This window comes from Nerophis lumbriciformis, linkage group LG26 (genome assembly GCF_033978685.3).
Source record: "Nerophis lumbriciformis linkage group LG26, RoL_Nlum_v2.1, whole genome shotgun sequence".
Taxonomy (NCBI): Eukaryota; Metazoa; Chordata; class Actinopteri; order Syngnathiformes; family Syngnathidae; genus Nerophis; species Nerophis lumbriciformis.
In genome coordinates, this window is record NC_084573.2 from 34,575,001 (window position 1) to 34,597,028 (window position 22,028).

The window sequence follows — 22,028 nt, forward strand, 5'->3', positions numbered from 1 at the left end:
GGACGTCTCTGTTGGTGAATCTTTTGCAATTTGTTCAATGAACAATGGAGACAGCAAAGAAGAAAGCTGTAGGTAGGAAGCGGTGTATTGCGGGCGGCTGCAGCAACACAAACACAGCCGGTGTTTCATTGTTTACATTCCCGAAAGATGACAGTCAAGCTTTACCATTGGTCTGTGGAGAACTGAGACAACAGAGACTCTTACCAGGAGGACTTTGAGTTGGATGCGCAGACGCGGTACCGTGAGTACGCATGCAGCTGCGGCTTCCAAACATTTGATCGCTTGCCCGTACGTGCGTGCCGCTATGTGCATGTCACGTACGTAACTTTGGGGAAATATATGTGCTGTATGAACTTTGGGGAGGGGAACGGTACTTTGGGCTGTGGGATTGAGTGTGTTGTGCAGGTGTTTGAGTTGTATTGGCGGGTTATATGGACGGGAGGTGTTTGTTATGCGGGATTAATTTGTGGCATATTAAATATAAGCCTGGTTGTGTTGTGGCTAATAGAGTATATATATGTCTTGTGTTTATTTACTGTTTTAGTCATTCCCAGCTGAATATCAGGTCCCACCCGCCTCTCACAGCATCTTCCCTATCTGAATCGCTCCCACTGCCCTCTAGTCCTTCACTCTCACTTTCCTCATCCACGAATCTTTCATCTTTGCTCAAATTAATGGGGAAATCGTCGCTGCTGGTGGCCATGATTGTAAACAATGTGCAGATGTGAGGAGCTCCACAACCTGTGACGTCACGCTACTCGTCTGCTACTTCCGGTACAGGCAAGGCTTTTTTATCAGCGACCAAAAGTTGCGAACTTTATCGTCGATGTTCTCTACTAAATCCTTTCAGCAGAAATATGGCAATATCGCGAAATGATCAAGTATGACACATAGAATGGACCTGCTATCCCCGTTTAAATAAGAAAATCGCATTTCAGTAGGCCTTTAAGCATAAACACATTGTATGATAAACTGAACCTAAACTTGCAAACATTAAGGAAACCGTTTCTATTAAAATACTCTCTTTCAAAAGGAAATTAAGACTATGAAATCATTGTAAATACCGTGGAATCTTAGAATTTGTTGCTGCTGGTTAAGAATTCTCCCTGTTTATACGCCTTTATGGGGAGTGTCTTATTCTGAAAGTGTCACTTGGCCTACTGGTTTTGCCTATGTTACAATCAGTGCTTTCTGTCTGTACACATGCCAAAATGCGTTTTTATTTTAGGTCCATTATTCCATCCGCACACTAAACGATGACGTCATCTCGCCCTCCGCCCCCACATAAGCGTTGTCACTTATCACACTCACTAATCACTTATGAGTAGGGCTGTAACGATGTGAACATTTCATATCACCGTTATCGTGACCAATATTATCATTATCACGGTACTTATATACACACTGAAATCTTTCGACAAAGTCACACTGTCAGAAATCCCCAATTTTCGCATGTTTTTTTTTATTTTATGCATAAATGATATTGCTTTCGTCTTAGTATTTTATGTTTTTAATGGCTTGGCTTTTATCATTTCAAATATTGGTTTGTACTGTAGCACTTTAAGATGTATTTTAATTAAAGGGGGTAAGAAATAAAATGTATTATTATTTATTGTGGCATCCTACACTGTTCAGCGGTCCTTGAACGCACCGTTAAAACACCTCTGCCCTGGATCTCAGGAAACAGAGTGGACCGACACCAGCTGGACTGCTGCTGAGTGGTCCAAAGTCATGTTTTCTGACGAAAGCAAATTTTGCATTTCCTTTGGAAATCGAGGTCCCAGAGTCTGGAGGAAGACAGGAGAGGCACAGGATCCACGTTGCCTGAAGTCTAGTGTAAAGTTTCCACCATCAGTGATGGTTTGGGGTGCCATGTCATCTGCTGGTGTCGGTCCACTCTGTTTCCTGAGATCCAGGGTCAACGCAGCCGTCTACCAGCAAGTTTTAGAGCACTTCATGCTTCCTGCTGCTGACCTGCTCTATGGAGATGGAGATTTCAAGTTCCAACAGGACTTGGCGCCTGCACACAGCGCAAAATCTACCCGTGCCTGGTTTACGGACCATGGTATTTCTGTTCTAAATTGGCCCGCCAACTCCCCTGACCTTAGCCCCATAGAAAATCTGTGGGGTATTGTGAAAAGGAAGATGCAGAATGCCAGAGCCAAAAACGCAGGAGTTGAAGGCCACTATCAGAGCAACCTGGGCTCTCATAACACCTGAGCAGTGCCAGAAACTCATCGACTCCATGCCACGCCGCATTAACGCAGTAATTGAGGCAAAAGGAGCTCCAACCAAGTATTGAGTATTGTACATGCTCATATTTTTCATTTTCATACTTTTCAGTTGGCCAACATTTCTAAAAATCCCTTTTTTGTATTAGCCTTAAGTAATATTCTAATTTTGTGACACACGGAATTTTGGATTTTCATTTGTTGCCACTTCAAATCATCAAAATTAAATGAAATAAACATTTGAATGCATCAGTCTGTGTGCAATGAATAAATATAATGTACAAGTTACACCTTTTGAATGCAATTACTGAAATAAATCAAGTTTTTCAAAATATTCTAATTTACTGGCTTTTACCTGTATGTTTGTCTGTTGCCATCTCCTGGTGAATGTTGGCTATAACGTACTGGGGTTACTTTTTGGTTGGCCAACGATTTACGTGGTGTTGCGCACCTGACGTCAAGTGTGTGAGTCTGTTCTGAAGTCTACAGTAAAGAGACGTACTTCATCACCTCGCCTGGTTATTGCCTCCAACTCAATATATTACAACAACATTGCTGTTTACGGCAGACGAACTGCTTTACGGTAGAATAAAACATGACTGCTGTTGTTGTGTGTTGTTGCTGCGCTGGGAGGACGTTAATGAAACTGCCTAACAATAAACCCACATAAGAAACCAAGAACTCGCCCTCGGTCATTCTACAGTTATAACGTGTTTGGGCAGGCACGCTGTTTATATTGTGGGAAAGCGGGCTTGAATACAGGCTGTTGACACGTCACTCAGGTCCGCATGGAGGTGGAGGGGGCGTGGCTTCCTGCTCCGCCTGAATTTCGGGAGAAAATTTCTCCCGGGAGGTTTTCGGGAGAGGCGCTGAATTTCGGTAGTCCTCCCGGAAAATCCGGGAGGGTTGGCAAGTATGACAAAAGTGCACTAATAGCTTGTTTTAAAATGTCTCTAGACAATCTTTCACTTTCTGTTTTGAAATAACATGAATGTTTGTGCCACTGCTTAATAACTGTTTAATAAATACACTTTTGCTAAATTGACTTAGTTGTGGTTTCCTTCTCTGCATGAAAGTTTAAAATGAGCATATATTAATGCAGTATGAAGAATAATGTTTTAATGTAGACACATAGAATCATCATACTGCTGTGATTATATCAGTGACGTGCGGTGAGGTTGATGGCTGGTGAGGCACTGACTTCATCACAGTCAGATTTACAAACATATGAACCCTAAAGAGTATCTTATTCACCATTTGATTGGCAGCAGTTAACGGGTTATGTTTAAAAGCTCATACCAGCATTCTTCCTTGCTTGGCACTCAGCATCAAGGGTTGGAATTGGGGGTTAAATCACCAAAAATGATTCCCAGGCGCGGCGCCGCTGCTGCCCACTGCTCCCCTCACCTCCCAGGGGGTGATCAAGGGGATGGGTCAAATGCAGAGGACAAATTTCATTACACCTAGTGTGTGTGTGACAATCATTGGTACTTTAACTTAACTTAACACATACAAACTGTAGCACACAAAAAAGCACATTTAATAAAAAAAACGTTATTATGGTCTTACCTTTACTTAGAAATTAAGTCCATGCGCCGCAACTAAAGCCCTCACTTAAACTTTCCACGTGCAAGATTGAATCTATTTAAAAAAGTGTAACCGAGGGTTTATAAATGTCGCCTATACTGTATGAAACTACAAAATAACAAACACGGAGGCTCCAGTTTACACGAGGACCACTTTATTTACCTTCTTTCAAAAACCTCCGCAACGTGACATCACTTCCGCTCTTAGCGCCTCCAAAATAAGAGCTCAAGGCATATACTGTATAACAGCGCATAACAGGAACTTAACATCACAAAGAGGAAAGCCCATGAAAATAGGTTACAAAAGTTATTTAATAAGAAGCCAAAAAGTGCAAAAACAATAATGTTCGTGTTGGAGGAGTTGTGAATTAGGTACACCTGCAGTCTGCAGGTGTATCTAATGTTGTGTCCCTGCAGTCATTCACAACTCCTCCAACACCAACATTATTGTTTTTGCACTTTTTGGCTTCTTATGAAATAATTTTTTAAAATAGATTCAATCTTGCACGTGGAAAGTTTAAGTGTGGGCTTTAGTTGATATAACAATTCTACGGCGGGGGTGCAGGAGGCGAGCCTCAGCCATTGCGTCTTTTGCAGCCGTTTTATGATCGCTCAGCACAAGAAATACTTTACACACATACAGTTGTTGACAAAATACACTGTACATTATATACCTCAGCTAACTAAACTATGGAAATGTATAATATAGTTCATATAGCAATACAGTCTCACTGCACAGCAGGCCAGCAGTTAGCCGAGTCATTGCGCAATCCATGTTGCGGCACTGAGTGACGTGCCTCAACTGGCTGCTGTTCACCGCACCGTCTCTTCTCAGTATTTGAACGGAAAATGTGAAAATTCAGCGATTTTGAATAAAAATAATCTAAAACTGGTGAAGTTAAATGGAAAATAACTTTATAGTATAATCACTGGATACATATAACAATTTAATTTTTTTTTTTTCTTTTTACATTTTTTTTCTTTCCATGATGGCAGGTGAGGCCCCGCCTCACCTGCCTTTAGTGACTGCACGTCACTGGATTATATGCATCAAGTGTTCATTCAAGGCTAAGGCAAAATATCCACATATATATGGTGTATCGTGACATTGCCTAAAAATATCCAGATATTAATAAAAGGCCATATCGCCCAGCCCTACTCATAAGTGACATTGATTGTGGAGAGCTTAAGTCAGACCATTCCATGTAGGAAATGTAGTGCTCCGCTTTAAGACCCGCAGACCACTCGGCTCACTATTTCCGTGAGAGGAAGAAAAACCTGCAGCTTTAGAAAGCAGTGCATACTCAACAATTCAGTCTAGTCCTAAACAGACAGCCAGGTGAGCAGCTTTTAAGCACCCAAGTGATGACCCTGCAACACCCGTTGTCTATAAATTATGTCACCTTGCAGCAGCAGCAGCTTTTTTTCCCCAAGAGCTGCTTAGAGAAAAGCAGTTTTCAACACTTTTGCTCTTCTTGTGTACACCTACCGAGCACGAGATGCCATTCAGAGGGTTTTTAATCTGTGAAACTAAGTGAAAATAGAGAGCGAGAGGGCATGGGACAACTCCTGATGACTGGCGGCACAGACAGGAATAAGGCAGTAGAGAGATTAAAACAAGAGAGGAGCAGAGATTCATCCATTACACAATGCTCATCTGCTTGTTTACGGATCCCAGGCCTGTAGTCATGTGATCAAAAACTAAAAGCTTATATATACAAACAGGTCGGACAACCGAACCATTACCTAAACATAATTTGATCCATCTATCCCAATTTTGCTAATGTAATGTTTGCATCAAACGCGACATTATCAATCGTAGGACAAACAGCACAGGAAGAAGGCTAGAGCACGCTGATGCAATAATGTGGTAAAGGAAGCCATAATAACGTAGGGATGGCGAGGAAGAACAACGTTCCGCCCACTGCGGACATGAGTGCATGTTTACGATGGAAAGACCAAACCATTTTAATGCCACGCTAAATGTGTTCAAACCCACGTGCTCGGATGCATAAATACGAAGGAGCCCCCACAGCAAGTGGGTGATTTACTTGGCAGAGAAAAACCATTTGGAACAGACAGTGACTGAGGTCTTTCCTGCATCTTTCTCCGATAACAGCAGTGCAAAAATGTTCTCAGAAACCACTGAAACAAAACACGGCTCACATTGGAGCATATGCTTTCCTGCTCTTGGTTTTAGTTACAATTTTGCAACACACTTCTTACTTTGGAAGTGCCCATTTACAAATTAAATGGGGGTTTTTTTGCACTTGGAAGTATCTTATGACATAGCATGAGAACATGTCTTCAAACCTTTGACTTGCACTTCATCTTCAGGTAATTAATGTCCAAAAAACAATGAAAGTTACCGCATTTTCCGGACTATAAGGCGCACTTAAAATAATTTTTTCCCCCCTCAAAACTCGACAGTGCGGAATAATTCTGGTTTTGCTTACCGACCTCAAAGCAATTTTTTTTGGTACACGGTGTAATGATAAGTGTGACCAGTAGATGGCAGTCAAACATAAGAGATACGTGTAGACTGCACTATAAATAAATGATAAATGGGTTATACTTGTATAGCGCTTTTCTACCTTCAAGGTACTCAAAGCGCTTTGACAGTATTTCCACATTCACCCATTCACACACACATTCACACACTGATGGCGGGAGCTGCCATGCAAGGCGCTAACCAGCAGCCATCAGGAGCAAGGGGTGAAGTGTCTTGCCCAAGGACACAACGGACGTGACTAGGATGGTAGAAGGTGGGGATTGAACCCCAGTAACCAGCAACAGTCCTATTGCTGGCACGGCCACTCTACCAACTTCGCCACGCCACTATGACGGCAATATGACTTAAGTAAACAACACCAACATTTTATTTATTCCATTGAAAATATAGAACATTACACTCGGGGCTCAAAAATCTATCAAAATGTTTTAGTACGACTTTGGTAAGCTATGAAGCTGCACCACTTGATGGATTGTCGGCGCATTAAACATACGAGTATTAGTATGGTGTGTGTATAAGGTAAGACATATTATCTGGCGTTTTGTTTCGCAATATTATGCAAAATCAACTTTTCTTACCTTCTGGTACCTGCTGATCTGTATTTGGGATCTGCATAAATCCTGGAAAATTGCGCGGGTCCGGCTTTGTAGTCCGTGCCGACACCGTAGTCGATAAGCTTCTTATTTTTCTCTATCTTCTTGTTATGGGACATTCATCCTCCGCTGTTGCCATTTCTAATATAAAGTAGTGTAAAGTTCTTACTTATATCTGTCCGTAAATTCGCCATGAAAGCGCTAAAACATACCGGTGTAGTGAGTTTACATTATTCACCCAAAGAACTTTAGTTATTAGAGAGTTCCGGTTGGACGGTTTTTCACAAGACACATTTCTGCCGTTGTTGTTGTTTCCGGATGAGGAGTTGCTGCTCCGTTATTGATTGAAATAAAGTCTGAATGTCATTAAAACAGTTAGCGCCATCTTTTGACACTTTTTTCACTCCCGTCCTTGCACGCTACACCGCTACAACAAAGATGACGGGGAGAAGACGCTGGCAAAGGTGAGCCACGTAAATAAGACCGCCCACAAAATGGCGCATCCGGAAGCGACTGTCAGAAAGTGGCTTGAAGATGGTCTGTAAAACATCATCGAAACAACATTTTGACCAAAGAACCACCATTACCGTATTTTTCGGACTATAAGTCGCAGTTTTTTTTTCATAGTTTGGCCGGGCTACAGTGCGACTTATATATGTTTTTTTCCTTCTTTGTTATGCATTTTCGGCAGGTGCGACTTATACTCCGAAAAATACGGTACATGTTATGTAGACCACAAAAAAGTATTTTACATTTAGAAAAAATATATGATAATATGACTCTTTTAATGCGCCCAATAATCCTTATATATGCAAAAAGATTGAAAATAGCCCATTCATCGGCAGTGTGCCTTATAATCCGGTGCGTCTAATGGTCTGGAAAATATGGTACAATATTGGGCAGCAACATGACGTTTACTATATGGATTCAAAGAACTTTATTGTCATATCAGCACACGCGACATAGAAGGTGACACAAAATTGAGTTAATGACGACATTATTGGCAATAACCTCACACTGTCTCTGACAGTCACTTCCGGATGCGCCGTTTTGTGGGCGGTCTTATTTAGGTGGCTCACCTTCGGCAGCGTCTTCTCCCTGTCATCTTTGTTGTAGCGGTGTAGCGTGCAAGGACGGGAGTGGAAGAAGTGTCAAAAGATGGCGCTAACTGTTTTAATGACATTCAGACTTTATTTCAATCAATAACGGAGCAGCAACTCCTCATCCGGAAACAACAACAACGGCAGAAATGTGTCTTGTGAAAAACCGTCCAACCGGAACTCTCTAATAACTAAAGTTCCTTGGGTGAATAATGTAAACTCACTACAGCGGTATGTTTTAGCGCTTTCATGGCGAGTTTACTGACAGATATAAGTAAGAACTTTACACTACTTTATATTAGAAATGGCAACAGTGGAGAATGACTGTCCCATAACAAGAAGATAAAGAAAAAGAAGAATGGCAACAGTGGAGAATGACTGTCCCATAACAAGAAGATAAAGAAAAAGAAGAAGCCTATCGACAACGTCGTCGGTACGGACGACAAAGGCGGACGCGCGCAATTTTTCAGGATTTATACAGATCCCAAATACAGATCAGCAGGTACCAGAAGGTAAGAAAAGTTGATTTTGCATAATATTGCGAAAAACAAAACGCCAGATAATATGTCTTACCTTATACACACACCATAACAATACTTGTATGTTTAATGCGCCGACAATCCACCAAGCGAAGCGGCTTTATAGCTTACCAAAGTCGTACTCAAACATTTTGATCGATTTTTTTCGTGTGTAATGTTCTAGATTTTCAATGGAACATATAAAATGTTGGTGTTGTTTACTTGAGTGATATTGCAATCATACCTCTTACCACGTATCTCTTATGTTTGACTGCCATCTACTGGTCACACTTATCATTAAACCATGTACCAAATAAAATTGCTTCGAGGTCGGTGAGTAAAACCAGAATTATTCCGTATATTAGGCGCACTGTCGAGTTTCGAGAAAAAAAAAAAGGATTTTAAAGGGGAACATTATCACCAGACCTATGTAAGCGTCAATATATACCTTGATGTTGCAGAAAAAAGACCATATATTTTTTTAACCGATTTCCGAACTCTAAATGGGTGAATTTTGGCGAATTAAACGCCTTTCTAATATTCGCTCTCGGAGTTGTGACGTCACATCGGGAAGCAATCCGCCATTTTCTCAAACACCGAGTCAAATCAGCTGTTATCTTCCGTTTTTTCGACTGTTTTTCGTACCTTGGAGACATCGTGCCTCGTCGGTGTGTTGTCGGAGGGTGTAACAACACGAACAGGGACGGATTCAAGTTGCACCAGTGGCCCAAAGATGCGAAAGTGGCAAGAAATTGGACGTTTGTTCCGCACACTTTACCGACAAAAGCTATGCTACGACAGAGATGGCAAGAATGTGTGGATATCCTGCGACACTCAAAGCAGATGCATTTCCAACGATAAAGTCAAAGAAATCTGCCGCCAGACCCCCATTGAATCTGCCGGAATGTGTGAGCAATTCAGGGACAAAGGACCTCGGTAGCACGGCAAGCAATGGCGGCAGTTTGTTCCCGCAGACGAGCGAGCTAAACCCCCTGGATGTCTTGGCTCACACCGTCCCTTATGCCACCGAAGATGATCAAGAGAAGAATATCGACCCTAGCTTCCCTGGCCTGCTGACATCAACTCCAAAATTGGACAGATCAGCTTTCAGGAAAAGAGAGCGGATGAGGGTATGTCTACAGAATATATTAATTGATGAAAATTGGGCTGTCTGCACTCTCAAAGTGCATGTTGTTGCCAAATGTATTTCATATGCTGTAAACCTAGTTCATAGTTGTTAGTTTCCTTTAATGCCAAACAAACACATACCAATCGTTGGTTAGAATTCGTCCTCGCTTTCTCCCGTGTCGCTGGCTCTCGTGTCGTTTGTCGGTTTCGCTTGCATACAGTTCAAACCGATATGGCTGAATAGCTTCAGTTTCTTCTTCAATTTGGTTTTCGCTACCTGCCTCCACACTACAACCATCCATTTCAATACATGCGTAATCTGTTGAATCGCTTAAGCCGCTGAAATCCGAGTCTGAATCCGAGCTAATGTCGCTATAGCTTGCTGTTCTATGCGCCATGTTTGTTTGTGTTGGCATCACTATGTGACGTCACAGGAAAATGGACGGGTGTATATAACGATGGTTAAAATCAGGCACTTTGAAGCTTTTTTTTTAGGGATATTGCGTGATGGGTAAAATTTTGAAAAAAACTTCGAAAAATAAAATAAGCCACTGGGAACTGATTTTTAATGGTTTTAACCCTTCTGAAATTGTGATAATGTTCCCCTTTAAGACTTCTGGCGTCCTTTGTGTTTCCGTTAATAACATCACCACTCCTGGCAGAGAAAATGTCCTCTTGTTGTCCTCAAGGTCTCTTTCTGTCGTAGTCCACTCACTTAAGGATATGATGAAGGTGCCTCTGAATTAGCTTTATTGCGGGAACCTATTCAAGATGAACGTCTTCTACCGTGTGGTGCGTTATATGGGATGCATTCAGGGTCAAGGAGCAGCAGGAGTCTTCAGGAAGAAGTCGTGTTAACCCTCAGGATGTTGCGAACACTTCAGTGTGCAGCTTATAATTGAACAATGTGATAGATGATTTATGGACCTCGGCTGGCTGGTCTGTCTCCGGAGGTTTTTCTCTCCAACCCGGACCAAAGCTAAAGACTCATTAAGTCTGTAATTAGAAGGGCAGAGGTTCCCCAAGACCCTCTAATCAGCCTAAGAAACAATCAACTTGCGTTGCATGGTCAGCAGCACAAGCCGAGAGGCCCCCAAGCAAGCTGAAAGACACAGCTGTTAAATCTGCATGCACGCGTTTTAAGCCGTGTACATAGACGGCTCTAGTCATAAACAGTCCACTGCCATGCTGGGCTGGTACAGGTGCAGAGATGACAAGAGGATTAATCCGCCTGCTGATCAAATGTGGGGGAGTGAGTTGTATGACACAGCCAAGCCGTACAGTTCAGCTGTGCTTGCTATGGCATATTCTGGAACTGTAAACCTTAATTTGAGTTAAATTGGAACTCTCTCAACTACTTTTAATAGTGTGACATCATATGAAGTCATTAGGGATGAGCAATATGGCCTAAAATCACAATATATATTACAGCTTCCTGCGATAACTAAATATCACAATGTTATTTGGTTTGTAAATGACAATAGTACCATTTTAAAACGGGTTGCAAAGGCTCCTAATTTGGCTGCTGACGTATGCGGAAACATATTGGACAATTTCCGGTTGTATTATTTTCTCAAAACTATTACCGTATTTGCCGCACTATAAGGTGCACTTAAAGGGGAACATTATCACAATTTCAGAAGGGTTAAAACCATTAAAAATCAGTTCCCAGTGGCTTATTTTATTCTTCAAAGTTTTTTTCAAAATTTTACCCATCACGCAATATCTGTTATGTTTGTTGTCTTCTCCCTGCCTTCTCTATTGGTTTTTCAGTTTCTTCCTCAGTCTTTTGTCCCCAACGAGGCACACCTGCTGCTAATCACTTCCTGTTAAGCGCGTCTCCACCAGCTGGTCCCTGCCGGTTATTGTTCCTGAACTCCGCTCTGACATGTGCTACCTTGATTCTGCTTCCCTGGTATGTTGCCTTCGCATATTTCTGTATATTGACCTCGTTGTGTTTTTGTTTTCCTAGCCACCTTGTTTTAAGAGGACTAGTTTTTGCCACGCTGTGTGCGTCCTGACCTTTGCTCCGCCAACCTCTGAAAGAGACTACTTTTGTTATATTTCCCATGGTGTGCACTTTTGCCCCATCACCCTTAGTTACAATTTTTGGACTTATTAAATATTTTTATTTGTTATCGTGTACCTTGCCTCCATTCTCTGCATCCCGGGGTCCACCCTTGAACTCTATCTTAACAATATCCCTAAAAAAAAGCTTCAAAGTGCCTGATTTTAACCATCGTTATATGTCTATCTGTGTTGGCCCTGTGATGAGGTGGCGACTTGTCCAGGGTGTACCCCGCCTTCCGCCCGATTGTAGCTGAGATAGGCTCCAGCGCCCCCAAAAAGGGAATAAGCGGTAGAAAATGGATGGATGGATATATACACCCCTCCATTTTCCTGTGACGTCACATAGTGATGCCAACACAAACAAACATGGCGGATAGAACAGCAAGGTATAGCGACATTAGCTCGGATTCAGACTCGGATTTCAGCGGCTTAAGCGAAATCGAAGAAGAAATTGAAGCTATTGAGCCATATCGGTTTGAACCGTATGCAAGCGAAACCGACGAAAACGACACGACAGCCAGCGACACGGGAGAAAGCGAGGACGAATTCGGCGATCGCCTTCTAACCAACGATTGGTATGTGTTTGTTTTTAAGTGTTGTAATGTTTTTAAGCTAAATTATTGCTAAACACAGTTTATGTATAATAATTTACGTAAAACCGCGAGTAATGAATAAAGTTTTCATCAATTAATATATTCTGTAGACATACCCTCATCCGCTCTCTTTTCCTGAAAGCTGATCTGTCCAGTTTTGGAGTTGATGTCAGCAGGCCAGGGAAGCTAGGGTCGATATTCTTCTCTTGATCATCTTCGGTGGCATAAGGGACGGTGTGAGCCAAGACATCCAGGGGGTTTAGCTCGCTCGTCTGCGGGAACAAACTGCCGCCATTGCTTGCCGTGCTACCGAGGTCCTTTGTCCCTGAATTGCTCACACACTCTGGCAGATTCAATGGGGGTCTGGCGGCATTTTTCTTTGACTTTATCGTTGGAAATGCATCTGCTTTGAGTGTCGCAGGATATCCACACATTCTTGCCATCTCTGTCGTAGCATAGCTTTCGTCGGTAAAGTGTGCGGAACAAACGACTGACCATTTTCGTCGGCTTTCCCCACACCCTCGTATTTTGAACACATTTCGTCCAATTTCTTGCCACTTTCGCATCTTTGGGCCACTGGTGCAACTTGAATCCGTCCCTGTTCGTGTCGTTACACCCTCCAACAACACACCGACGAGGCATGATGTCTCCAAGGTACGGAAAACAGTCGAAAAAACGGAAAATAACAGAGCTGATTTGACTCGGTGTTTGTAATGTGTTTGAGAAAATGGCGGATTGCTTCCCGATGTGACGTCACAATAATAGAAAGGCGTTTAATTCGCCAAAATTCACCCATTTAGAGTTCGTAAATCGGTTAAAAAAATATATGGTCTTTTTTCTGCAACATCAAGGTATATATTGACGCTTACATAGGTCTGGTGATAATGTTCCCCTTTAAACACAAAGTAGAAGCAGGAGAGGTGAAGCATCAGGTGGCAAAAAGTCTGCAATTTATTCACCTCATGTCAACACTTTTGCACAAAGAAAAAGGAAAATGGTCAAGTTGCCAAGGTGAAATAACAATGACGCCACAGAACTTTTAATCTCTGACTGACTCACAGTGTGAGAGGAGACTGGAAGCAACTTCCTTATGCAATCTTGTGTTATCAGTGGGTGGACTCTTAATTTCCCCTTCGATACAAAAGTCACATGAACAGAGCCTCTTTCACCAAACTGAATGTGCTTTTTTTAAGGATGTAATGCAAGGCTATTCAACTGGTGGCCCGGGAATGACACCATACCGACCCTCAAGTTAAGATCAAAACTTGAGGACAAACATATTTGTAGCAAATTCCTAAAAATACTAGAGTGCTCATGTTGTAGAGGGGAACTTGGACCACTGTAGACACATTGGCAGGATCCTTGCATCTTTCTAACAAACAGAACAATGTGGTTCAAACTTGTGATTTAAATAACCGAGGCGTTCTTCAAAGCACCCCTTTAAGTCCTCTCCTTTAGGCAGTTACACATGTTTTTTGTAATATCATTTATGTAACTAAGGTGTTTTCGTAGCTTCTTTACTTCCGATGCAGTCATTTGTTCAACTACTTTAGTTATACTAGTGGTGTTCCTCAAGGTTCTATTTTAGGTCCTCTCTTTTTCATCATTTGGGCTATTTTCAATGTCTTTGGAGGGTCACTGCTGTCAACTGACCAAAAACTGTTGTTATCACCGTAGAAATATTTCCAAAGTGAGATATTTGGATCTCTAAATGATCATTCACGCGTTCATTTTGTCTTGTATTGACTATTGCAATTATCTTTTCAACAAGTCAATGCTAAAGAGACTCCAGACTTTACAAAATGCGGCTGCCAGACTTTTGACCGGTGCACCCAGAACAGCCCATATTACCCCCGTTGTATCCAGTCTTCATTGGCTTCCAGTTAAATTCCGCATTGAGTTTAAGAATTTAGTCCTGACATTCCATGCATTGCATGGTGGGGCCACTCAGTACATCACTGACTTGCTAGGCCCCCACTCTTCAGGGCGCAGCCTCCGGTCTTCAGGGCAGGGTCTTCTAAAGATCCCAAAAACTTGTTTTAAAGGGGAACATTATCACCAGACCTATGTAAGCGTCAATATATACCTTGATGTTGCAGAAAAAAGACCATATATTTTTTTAACCAATTTCCGAACTCTAAATGGGTGAATTTTGGCGAATTAAACGCCTTTCTATTATTCGCTCTCGGAGCGATGACGTCACAACGTGACGTCACATTGGGAAGCAATCAATCAATCAATCAATCAATGTTTATTTATATAGCCCTAAATCACAAGTGTCTCAAAGGGCTGCACAATCCGCCATTTTCTCACTTTCGTCGGTGTGTTGTCGGAGGGTGTAACAACACGAACAGGGACGGATTCAAGTTGCACCAGTGGCCCAAAGATGCGAATGTTGCAAGAAATTGGACGAAATTTGTTCAAAATACGAGGCTGTGGGGAAAGCCGACGAAATGGTCAGTCGTTTGTTCCGCACACTTTACCGACGAAAGCTATGCTACGACAGAGATGGCAAGAATGTGTGGATATCCTGCGACACTCAAAGCAGATGCTGACATCAACTCCAAAACTGGAAAGATCAGCTTTCAGGAAAAGAGAGCGGATGAGGGTATGTCTACAGAATATATTAATTGATGAAAACTTTATTCATTACTCGCAGTTTTACGTAAATTATTACCGTATTTTCCGCACTATAAGGCGCACCTAAAAACCACAAATTTTCTCAAAAGCTAACAGTGCGCCTTATAACCCGGTGCGCTTTATTACGATTCATTTTCATAAAGTTTCGATCTCGCAACTTCGGTAAACAGCCGCCATCTTTTTTCCCGGTAGAACAGGAAGCGCTTCTTCTTCTACGCAAGCAACCGCCAAGGTAAGCACCCGCCCCCATAGAACAGGAAGCGCTTCTTCTTCTACTGTAAGCTACCGCCCGCCCCCGGAAGAAGAAGAAAAAACGCGCGGATATCACCGTACGTTTCATTTCCTGTTTACATCTGTAAAGACCACAAAATGGCTCCTACTAAGCGAAAAGGATCCGGTTCATAAAAAGACGCAATCTCTCCATCCGCACACAGATTACTACCGTATTTCACAGCAACTGATATTCCTGTGAACCGCACTGTGGAACGGGAGCACGTACGGTGAATATTCGCACCACAGGGAATGAGAAGTCGTCCTTCACTGTGGTTCTAGCTTGCCATGCTAACTTCCACCCATGGTGATATTCAAAAGGAAGACCTTGCCAAAAGAGACCTTTCCAGCCGGCGTCATCATAAAAGCTAACTCGAAGGGATGGATGGATGAAGAAAAGATGAGCGAGTGGTTAAGGGAAGTTTACGCGAAGAGGCCGGGTGGCTTTTTTCACACAGCTCCGAAGGCGAACACACCTTCACTAAGACGGGCAGACAGCGCCGGACGACATACGCCAACATCTGCCAGTGGATCGTAAATGCCTGGGCAGATATTTCGGTCACAACTGTGGTCCGAGCTTTCCGGAAGGCAGGATTCACAGAACTACTGGACAACAGCGACACTGACTCCGATGACTTCGACGAGACGGAACCGGCCATTTTGGATCCCACGCTTGCGCAACTTTTCAATTCGGACACCGAAGACGAAGAATTCGAAGGATTTACGAATGAAGAATAACTTCAGAAGGTGAGCGCTATGTTTATTTTGTGTGTTGTGACATTAACGTTCGAGCAACATTATGTTGCTATTGCTCTACACCATTTTGAATTTTACTATGTTTGTGATTGCACATTTGCGTACATTTTGGGACAGAGTTGTTAGAACGCTGGTTTTCAATATATTATTAAAGTTTGACTGAACTATCTGACTGTTTTTTTGACATTCCCTTTAGCGCAGCGTAGGCGCGGCTTATAATCCGGGGCGGCTTATTGGTGGACAAAGTTATGAAATATGTAATTCATTGAAGGTGCGGCTAATAATCCGGTGCGCCTTATAGTGCGGAAAATACGGTATACATAAACTGTGTTTACCAATAATTTAGCTTAAAACATTTATTTTTTTCAATCATTCGAGTAGTCTTGTGTAATGCAGTATTTTGTGTCTATTTAGGTATGGCTAACCTGAGTGCTAAAATGGTGGAAAAATATATGTTCTTAGCGCGCCTGAAATGGGCTGTCTGCACTCTCAAAGTGCATGTTGTTGCCAAATGTATTTCATATGCTGTAAACCTAGTTCATAGTTGTTAGTTTCCTTTAATGCCAAACAAACACATAACAATCGTTGGTTAGAAGGCGATCGCCGAATTCGTCCTCGCTTTCTCCCGTGTCGCTGGCTGTCGTGTCGTTTTCGTCGGTTTCGCTTGCATACGGTTCAAACCGATATGGCTCAATAGCTTCAGTTTCTTCTTCAATTTCGTTTTCGCTACCTGCCTCCACACTACAACCATCCGTTTCAATACATGCCTAATCTGTTGAATCGCTTAAGCCGCTGAAATCCGAGTCTGAATCCGAGCTAATGTCGCTATAGCTTGCTGTTCTATGCGCCATGTTTGTTTGTGTTGGCTTCACTATGTGACGTCACAGGAAAATGGACGGGTGTTTATAACGATGGTTAAAATCAGGCACTTTGAAGCTTTTTTTTTTAGGGATATTGCATGATGGGTAAAATTTTGAAAAAAACTTCGAAAAATAAAATAAGCCACTGGGAACTGATTTTTAATGGTTTTAACATTTCTGAAATTGTGATAATGTTCCCCTTTAAGATTTTGGTCCTGACATTCCGTGCATCCGGTCTTCAGGCCAGGGTCTTCTAAAGATCCCAAAAACTTGTTTTAAACCCCGTGGAGACCTGGCATTCCAGGCTATACCTCCCAGACTCTGGAACAATTTGCACCAGTCCCTCCGTGATCTTGACTGTGTTGAATCTTTTAGGAAACATTTGAAAACTTCTCTTTTTAGTAAAGCTTTTAGTTAAATCACCTTTTAACTACCATTTTTAATCCACTTTGTATCCTTTTTATGATGTTGCCCCTCTTGTTTTAATTGAATTGTTTTACTTCACCCATGTTTTGTACAGAGCTTTGTGATTTTATCTGTGAAAAGCGCTTTATAAATAAAATTTACTTACTTACTAACTATTTAATTGATGGCTCGTGAGTTCAATTAAAAAAAATCTCACATTTTTGCAGGAGATTCTTAAAAACACTAGAAGTGCTGTCATAGAGATGATCTATTTTGTAAAAGGTCCTTAAAAACAGCAGACCACTCCTGTAACTGACAGGAATATCATTGTGTATATTCTGGAGAACCTATTTATTTTGTCAGAGTAAATAAGACTAATAGTAAAGGGAGAAGTCCGGCCCCCACACCCCTAAGCTTTCTGGAAATGTGGCCCCCAAAACAATTGAGTTGACTCTGCCTGATGTAATGTTTGAAGCACTTTGGTGGAGGTATAAACACTGTGTCATGGGTTTGCATGCAAACAATGACATAGAGACCGATTTTAAAACAGCCAACGTGGAGCTCTTACCTGTAGTGGACATGAGTGACTGTCGGCGGCCTGTATCCAAAAATCCATGTCTGAATATCCATGGGCCGTGCTTTGGGATAAGCTATGGTCACATCTATCACCCACTGCAGGCCTTTACGCTTTTTAGCTGTAAGCAGAAGAAACAAACATTGAAATCAAATGAAAAATGTTAGGTCGTTTGCTTCCAACTAGTCAATGTTCTGCATTTAAAGGCTTACTGAAATGCGATTTTCTTATTTAAACGGGGATAGCAGGTCCATTCTATGTGTCATACTTGATCATTTCGCGATATTGCCATATTTTTGCTGAAAGGATTTAGTAGAGAACATCGACGATACAGTTCGCAACTTTTGATCGCTGATAAAAAAGCCTTGCCTGTACCGGAAGTAGCAGACGAGTAGCGTGACGTCACAGGTTGTGGAGCTCCTCACATCTGCACATTGTTTACAATCATGGCCACCAGCAGCGAGAGCGATTCGGACCGAGAAAGCGACGATTTCCCCATTAATTTGAACGAGGATGAAAGATTCGTGGATGAGGAAAGTGAGAGTGAAGGACTAGAGGGCAGTGGGAGCGATTCAGATAGGGAAGATGCTGTGAGAGGCGGGTGGGACCTGATATTCAGCTGGGAATGACTAAAACAGTAAATAAACACAAGACATATATATACTCTATTAGCCACAACACAACCAGGCTTATATTTAATATGCCACAAATTAATCCCGCATAACAAACACCTCCCCCCTCCCGTCCATATAACCCGCCAATACAACTCAAACACCTGCACAACACACTCAATCCCACAGCCCAAAGTACCGTTCACCTCCCCAAAGTTCATACAGCACATATATTTCCCCAAAGTTACGTACGTGACATGCACATAGCGGCACGCACGTACGGGCAAGCGATCAAATGTTTGGAAGCCGCAGCTGCATGCGTACTCACGGTACCGCGTCTGCGCATCCAACTCAAAGTCCTCCTGGTAAGAGTCTCTGTTGTCCCAGTTCTCCACAGGCCAATGGTAAAGCTTGACTGTCATCTTCCGGGAATGTAAACAATGAAACACCGGCTGTGTTATCCGGCACAACAGTCAAGGGGTGCATTCTACGGCGGGGGTGCGTTATCCGGCACAACACCTGCCGCAATACACCGCTTCCCACCTACAGCTTTCTTCTTTGCTGTCTCCATTTTTATTGAACAAATTGCAAAAGATTCACCAACACAGATGTCCAGAATACTGTGGAATTTTGCGTTGAAAACAGACGACTTAATAGCTGGCCACCATGCTGTCCCAAAATGTCCTCTACAATCCGTGACGTCACGCGCCGGCGTCATCATACCGAGACGTTTTCAGCAGGATATTTCGCGCGAAATTTAAAATTGCACTTTAGTAAGCTAACCCGGCCGTATTGGCATGTGTTGCAATGTTAAGATTTTATCATTGATATATAAACTATCAGACTGCGTGGTCGGTAGTAGTGGCTTTCAGTAGGCCTTTAAGTGTCAATAAAAGACACGCTAACGGACATCCACCATCGTGGTATTGTCTCCATTGTTGGCAGAGCAGGGTTTCTCGTCTGCTAAAACAAATACATTCTAACTAAATCACCTGTATTATTAAATGTTTCTTAAATAAACTTTAAATACAATTTAATTCCTAATGAAAATACAGCTTCACCACTTTGGTCATTGTTTTTTGCACTTAAACTTCTCCATGACTTTTGCTCCAATTCAATAGGCCCTATTATAAAGAAACCCTGGTTTAGATAATATGTATTAAATATGTGTCCTGGGCATGACGTTAAAGTGCATCCGGCAGTGGAGGCTCCTCTATGGGGTCTTGGGGCACTAGGAGGTTAACCCCTTTACTACTGTTACCCCAGGTGGCCCTTGGCAAAGGCCTAGTACCTGACTGCCCCCTAGCCAGGGATACGGTGAAGACCTCAGGTGGAAGACGGTAGTTTTAAGAACTTCCGATGGCGGAAGAAGGCTGCAGCAGATAAGGGTCCCCAGTCGTCTTGGACTCCATGCCACTGGACCCTGACCCGATTCTGTCAAGGATCGTGTGGTGACTGTCTGTGCACTAGTCTCCCCACGTAAAACAAAGTCACGCACAGGCATCCTCCATAAAGGGATACACCCCTACCAGGAGGATCGTCATACTCGTTCGAGTGACTGCCGATAATCAAATATGTCTGTGTAAATTTTGCTCCACGGTCACATTTTAACCCTCTTTCTGAGTGAGTATGCAAAAACTTGGTTTGTGGAGGTGTTTCATTTAGATGCAAATGAGCCCCTCTAAAAGTTTCAGAATTTATCTTTTGAAAAGGATCCCCTCATTTCGCCGTTCACCTCCTGCGGTCCCGGTGCTTTGCGGATTTCAAAGTACCGTTGAAATTTGAGCACCCATTGTTTCTTGTTAAGATTACGCCCGTTTTAGAATGTATGCAGTGTTTTAAGTAACTTGTTCACTTCTGACACCGATATTGATAACATAAATCAGCAGGAAACCTACATTTATTATTTTGTAGTGTCGAATGTTAGAACATGTTAGAACATGTTTGATCAAGCGAAATTAGTCAAACGGAGAACAATGGTAGGTATGAAACACACTGAACTAGTATCAACCATCTGGAATGGACTTGTGCTGTCTTCAGGTTGAAATGGAGTGGTAATTTTGCTTTTGGTGACACCTCGTGGCCACGATGAATCAAAAAGTTACACTGATGACTAGGAATGTCCGATAATATCGGACTGCCGATATTATCGGCCGATAAATGCTTTAAAATTTAATATCGGAAATTTTCGGTATCGGTTTCAAAATTATCGGTATCGGCTTCAAAAAGTAAAATTTATGACTTTTTAAAACGCCGCTGTGTACACGGACGTGGGGAGAAGTACAGAGCGCCAATAAACCTTAAAGGCACTGCCTTTGCATGCCGGCCCAGTCACATAATATCTACGGCTTTTCACACACACAAGTGAATGCAATGCATACTTGGTCAACAGCCATACAGGTCACGATGAGGGTGGCCGTATAAACAACTTTAACACCGTTACAAATATGCCCCCCCACCACCACCTCAACCCCGCCCCTACCAAAAATAAAAATATTTTTAACCCAAATAGGTAAAATTACATATTCCACACAGTGGTTGAAAAACACTGCCCTAGAATCTAGGGCAGTTTTGGAATTGCGGACCGGTCAATGCTTGAAAATTTGTCCCACGGACTGGGGGGGGTGGGGGGGTTAGTTTTTTTGGGGGTTTTTTGGCATAAAAAAATACAATCATGTGTGCTTACGGACTGTATCCCTGCAGACTGTATTGCTATATATTGATATATAATGTAGGTGCACTAATTGTAAGTGTGTCTTGTGCTTTTTATGTTGATTTAATAAAAAAAAAAGTTAAAAAAAATAAAATATATATATATATATTTTTTTTTTCCCTTGTCCAGCCCGGTACCAATCGATCCACGGACCGGTACCGGGCCGCGGCCCAGTGGTTGGGGACCACTGCCCTAGATCACTGCTGTGTGGGCAACATGCTACTCACAAGGCCATCGTGTGGGCTATTGTGGTCAGCTGCTTGTGCAGTTAAGGAAGTGGTTCTTAACCTTGTTGGAGGTAGCGAACCCCACCAGTTTCATATGCGCATTCACCAAACCCTTCTTTAGTGAAAAATGTAATGTTTTTTTTTTCAAATTCAAGACAAAGTTATATGTTTTTGGTAACACTTTAGTATGGGGAACTTATTCTAAGTAACAAAGACTTAATCTAGAGTTATTTGGACACTAGGGGAACATATTCTAAGTAATAAAGACTTAATTTAGAGTTATTTGGTTAGAGTTAGAGGGTTAGGGTCAGGGTTAGAGGGTTAGGGTTATAATAAGGCCATGCCGAATAAGGCATTAATAAGTAGTTAATAATGACTAGTTAAGAGCCAATATGTTACTACTTTGCATGTTAATAAGCAACTAATTAATGGTGAATATGTTCCCCATACTAAAGTGTTACCATGTGGTTTACTGGTGCATAAAATGAAGCGTGCATGAACATCACCTTGTTCAAACAACAAAACTAACACAGTGCATAAACTCACATCAAATTACACACCTGCAAATCAGTCAGCTGTTGCCGTATCCGTAATACGCCGATAGGGAGAAGTTTTTATTTACACGATGAGTCGGGTGTGTC

At 42.2% G+C, this 22,028-nt stretch overlaps 1 protein-coding gene across 1 annotated transcript in view; it reads right to left on the bottom strand.

The window, feature by feature from the left end:
* Positions 1 to 22,028, bottom strand: part of lpgat1 (lysophosphatidylglycerol acyltransferase 1) — a 133,692-nt gene that overhangs the window by 26,970 nt on the left and 84,694 nt on the right. The window contains exon 6 of the mRNA XM_061986992.2: positions 17,831 to 17,957. Coding sequence (XP_061842976.1) covers positions 17,831 to 17,957 — 127 coding nt within the window. The remainder of the gene's footprint in view (positions 1 to 17,830; positions 17,958 to 22,028) is intronic.